The 4,568-nt window shown below is 49.1% G+C and overlaps 1 protein-coding gene across 1 annotated transcript; it reads right to left on the reverse strand.

Annotated features, from left to right (window-relative positions):
- Window positions 1-264: 264 nt before the first annotated feature.
- On the reverse strand, window positions 265-1,266 carry LOC101952307 (olfactory receptor 52R1-like). The gene has a single exon (XM_008174865.2). It carries the CDS (start codon window positions 1,264-1,266, stop codon window positions 265-267), a length of 1,002 nt encoding a protein of 333 aa, XP_008173087.2.
- Between the last annotated feature and the right edge of the window lie 3,302 nt (window positions 1,267-4,568).

The raw sequence follows: 4,568 nt of genomic DNA on the forward strand, positions 1-4,568 counted from the left end.
AGGGGCTAGGAGCTTGGGGAATAGGCGGGGAAGGGCACATGGCCTCAGAGGTCCAGTTACCAGCAATTAGAATGGTGCCAATCCTGTAAGTTAGTGAGTTCTACACAGACAAATTCCTCAGTTTGTCATGCTGAAACAACAGGTCAGGAAAGGGATTATTGTCATTTTGACTGTCCGATCAGTGATTCAGGGAAGAGGGCCCAGGACCATGACACCAGCCAGCTCTGCATAGAGGTCTGAGACCCAGAGCACAAGGAGAAAAGTTTAGGTCCCTTCATGAATAAAGAGCTGGAGCAGCCTCCCACGGATCTCTTTGGTCCTCACCCAATAGATGATGGGATTTAGCGCGGGGGGCATCAAGTGGTACACGTTGGTAATGAGAACATGGAAATGCCCAGGCACATTATGGCCAAACCGGTACGTGAGGGAGGACAAGAGACCTGGTATATAAAAGGCTAAAATGACAAAGAGGTGGGAGCTGCAGGTCCCAAAAGTCTTGAGCCGGGCGTCCTTTGTGGGGAGGCTGAAGATGGCCCTGAGGATCTGGGTATAGGACACGGCGATCAAAATCACATCCAGACCCATCACACAGAATACCACAAAGAGGCCATAGTAACTACTGACACGGGTGTCGGCGCAGGCCAGATTCAGCACGGCTATATGCATGCAGTATGGCTGGGGGATGATGTTGGTTCTGCAATATGGCCATTGCCTCGCCAGGATGGGAATGGGCAGTATGACCATGCAGCCGCGCAGCAACACAGCCAGGCCGATCTTGGCCACCAGGGGGTTTGTTAGGATGGTGGAATATCTCAGGGGGGGGTCGCAGATGGCCACGTAACGATCCAAAGCCATGGCTACAAGAATCCCAGACTCCATCTCTAAGAAGCAGTAAATGAAGTACATCTGGGTGAAGCAGGCACTGAAATCAATCTCCCTGGAATTGAACCAAAAGATACTCAGTGATTTGGGCAGGGTAGATGTAGTCAGGACCAGGTCAGTGACAGCCAGCATGGAGAGAAAATAGTACATGGGCCCATGGAGGCTCGGCTCCATCTTAATGATGAACAGGATGGTGAAGTTCCCCAAGATGGCTATGATGTACATGGTGCAGAAGGGGATGGAGATCCAGACGTGGGCTGCCTCCAGCCCAGGAATGCCCAGCAGGATGAAGGTAGAGGGGTTCTTGAAAGCAGTTGTGTTGGAATCTGACATAGAGTAGGGGAGAAGGTGTTCAACTCTGAGACAGAATGGTGTCTCCTGCATGTATCGTACGTTCCCGTAACTTCCTGTATTTGCCCAGGGTCTAGGGTGATGGTTGCATGAAAAATGCCTGTATGGAGACACAATGTTAATTTGAGACATTAAATGTACCACTGGAAGCTGTTCTAATGGGTGAAGCAGATTGGTCGCTCTTCACACATTGAAAAATGACATTTTCATTATTCAGGTAAATGAACTGTGAACACATGACTCTACTAAGGCCAATTCCATATTTTATGGTGCCCCCTGCCTCAATAATTCCTATACATCCTGATGTGGGAAACCTCAATAAGGACCAGCAGGAAACATGAGTGTGGATACTGGTTATCCTCCATTGTTCCTTAATGCAATGAAACCCAGGATAGAGAGTCCATGCTAAAGGGAGTTCCCCATTCACCCAGTTGCTCAAAATCTGAGAGTGGAAAAAAACCAAAGTTTTGACAAAACATGTACCAGAGACAAACTAGAACACACTCAGAGGAAAGACCTGGGTGTCATTGATAGCAGCTCGACGGAAACACCAGCTCATTCGCATCAGTGGCCAAAACAAAGACAATGTTCAGATGCCTAAGGAAAGGGATGGAGAATACCCTGCTCTGGACATGCACTCAGTTTTGGTCACCCAGTCTCTATAAAGGATAGAGCAGATAGAAAGGGGATTTCTGAGACAGGCTATGAGAATGGGGGAGGCTGCCAGATGCAGAATGAAAAGTCTGAGACTGTTTAGTTTAGAGAAGAGACAAAGAAGGGGGCTTCTGATAGAGGAGAGGAAAATAAAGAACAGAACTGATTACATTCAAATGGACAAACAGAGAACAGTTGCCAACCAGTAACATCTATGGACACTTCATGTTTCAAAAGGGCTAATTCCCCAAAGCTGAAGCAAATTAGCAACAAAACTGATGGGGAGGAAAAATTTTGAGAGAAAAATGTGAATGAGAATTGGGTGTTCTTTATGAAGAGTTTATTAGATAGCTCAGAACCCACAATTCCACAGTCAAGAGTGTACACAACTTTGGCTAAAAACTCTGTTCAGTGACAAGGTGAAGGCGGCGGGGGGGAGAAATTTTTTTTTTTTAATTTGTTTGTTTGTTTGTTTGTTTTTCTGATACAGATTAACACGGCTACCCCTGAAACCTATCATCATACAGTGCAGCACCTTTAATTGAAGGATGTTCAAAACACTTAGCAAAGGAAAGTCACTATGACCATAGCGCCATTAAACAGAAAGCTAAACTGAGGCATGGGGGAAATTATTTGGCCAAGGTCACACAGAGATTGAGTGGCAGGATGACAGACAGAACCCAGGTGTCCTGACTTCCCTGCCATAACCATGATCTCTCTGTCGTGCCTAGAGGGAAATGGATTCCAGCTCTGGCAGAGGCTGTTCATTGGTGGGATGCAGAGGAAAGGCTGGAAGAGGGAGCTTTACATGCATCTGACGAAGTGGGTATTCACCCACGAAAGCTTATGCTCCAATATGTCTGTTAGTCTATAAGGTGTGTGACAGACTCAGACCAGTGGGGTACAGGAGTCTGGTAGAGGACAAATATACTGGTTACTGGATGAGTAGTTTTCTGTTCCCTGAGTGTCCAGAGCAGGGGCTGCACTAGAGTAATCAGAAACCTGCTAGAACCAGTTAAGGCAGGCAGGCTAATTAGAACACCTGGAGCCAATTAAGAAGAAGCTGCTAGAATCAATTAAGGCAGGCTAATCAGGGCACTTGGGTTTTAAAAGGAGCGCACTTCAGTTTGTGGTGCGAGTGTGAGGAGCTGGGAGCAAGAGGCGCAAGGAGCTGAGAGTGAGAGGGTGTGCCGCTGGAGGACTGAGGAGCACAAGCGTTATCAGACACCAGGAGGAAGGTCCTGTGGTGAGAATAAGGAAGGTGTTTGGAGGAGGCCATGGGGAAGTAGCCCAGGGAGTTGTAGCTGTCATGCAGCTGTTATAGGAGGCACTATAGACAGCTGCAGTCCACAGGGCCCTGGGCTGGAACTCGGAGTAGAGGTGGGCCTGGGTTCCCCCCAAACCTCACAATTGACCTGGACTGTGGGTTCTCCCAGAGGGGAAGGTCTCTGGGCTGTTCCCCAACCCGCATGGTGAATCTCTGAGACAAGAAAATCCGCCAATAAGCACAGGACCCACCAAGATAGAGGAGGAACTTTGTCACAGGTGCCACAGGACTCTTTGTCACCCCAAGGAGTTGGGTAATGCAACTCTTGGGTAATGCAGCAGACTCCGAGAAGAGATTCAGGCAGAGTTTTGAGATATATCTATGCAAGCAGCTGGGTTTGGTGAGAAAGGAGACCAGCAGAACATAGTAATCTTCTTAAACATTGCAGGACTTGAGGGAGTGGATGGCTTTACTAGCATGCAACTCAGGCTTTGTCTACACTACCACTATTGTCGGTAAAATTATTCTGTCAGGGTTGTGAAAAAAACACAGTCCTGACCAACAAAAGTTTCACCGGCAAAAGCGCCGGTGTGGACAGCCCCATGTTGGCAGGAGACGCTCTCCAGCCGACACAGCTCCTGCCGCAGAGTAGGGGTGGTTTAATTATGATGGTGGGGAGCTCTATCCTGCCAGCATAGAGCGGCTACACAGCAGACCTTGCCGTGGCGCAGCGGCTGCAGTACATTTGTGCTGCTGTAAAGTGTGTAGTGTAGGCATAGCCCCGGTGAGGCAGAGAGAGCAGGTTATTACACACGTTACAGAAATGTGAAGAGCCTTGTGTAGCGCAAAAGATCAAAACATTCGAAAGGTGAAAGTTTCACCTTAGAAGAGAAAACGAAGGTGAATCCTTTGAAGAATTCCTAACTGAGCTGAAGCTAATGAGCCCAACCTGCAAGAGTGCTCAGGCCGGTGGGGTCAGAGCAGGAGATTGCACTTGTTCCATTCTTCAGACACACACTGGAGTTCAGTCGGGGTGCCTCCAGGCACCAACGCACCAAGCATGTGCCTGGGGTGGCAAGCTGCGGGGGGCGGCCTGCCGGTCGCTGTGAGGGCAGCAGTTCGGCGGAATGCCTGCGGGAGGTCCACCAGTACCACAGCTTCAGCAGTAATTCGGCAGCAGCTAGCCATGGGACCGGTGAACCTCCCGCAGGCATGCCGCCGAATCCGCATTACCAGCAGACCTCCCGCAGGCCAAAAGCCACCTGCCTGCCATGCTTGGGGCAGCAAAAAACATAGAGTTCTGTGCACCTGGAATTATAGATAGAAAGCAGCAGAAACACAACGGTTTGGTTCGTGCACTGAAGGACACTGGGAGTCGTACAGAGAGAGACGTAGGGGTGCACAAAGAATCACA

Source organism: Chrysemys picta, chromosome 1 (genome assembly GCF_011386835.1).
Source record: "Chrysemys picta bellii isolate R12L10 chromosome 1, ASM1138683v2, whole genome shotgun sequence".
In the NCBI taxonomy this organism is placed as follows: domain Eukaryota; kingdom Metazoa; phylum Chordata; order Testudines; family Emydidae; genus Chrysemys; species Chrysemys picta.

Coding starts and splice junctions, on each gene's coding strand:
- LOC101952307 (XM_008174865.2), bottom strand. CDS start 1,266: ATGCAGGAGACACCATTCTGTCTCAGAGTTGAACACCTTCTCCCCTAC.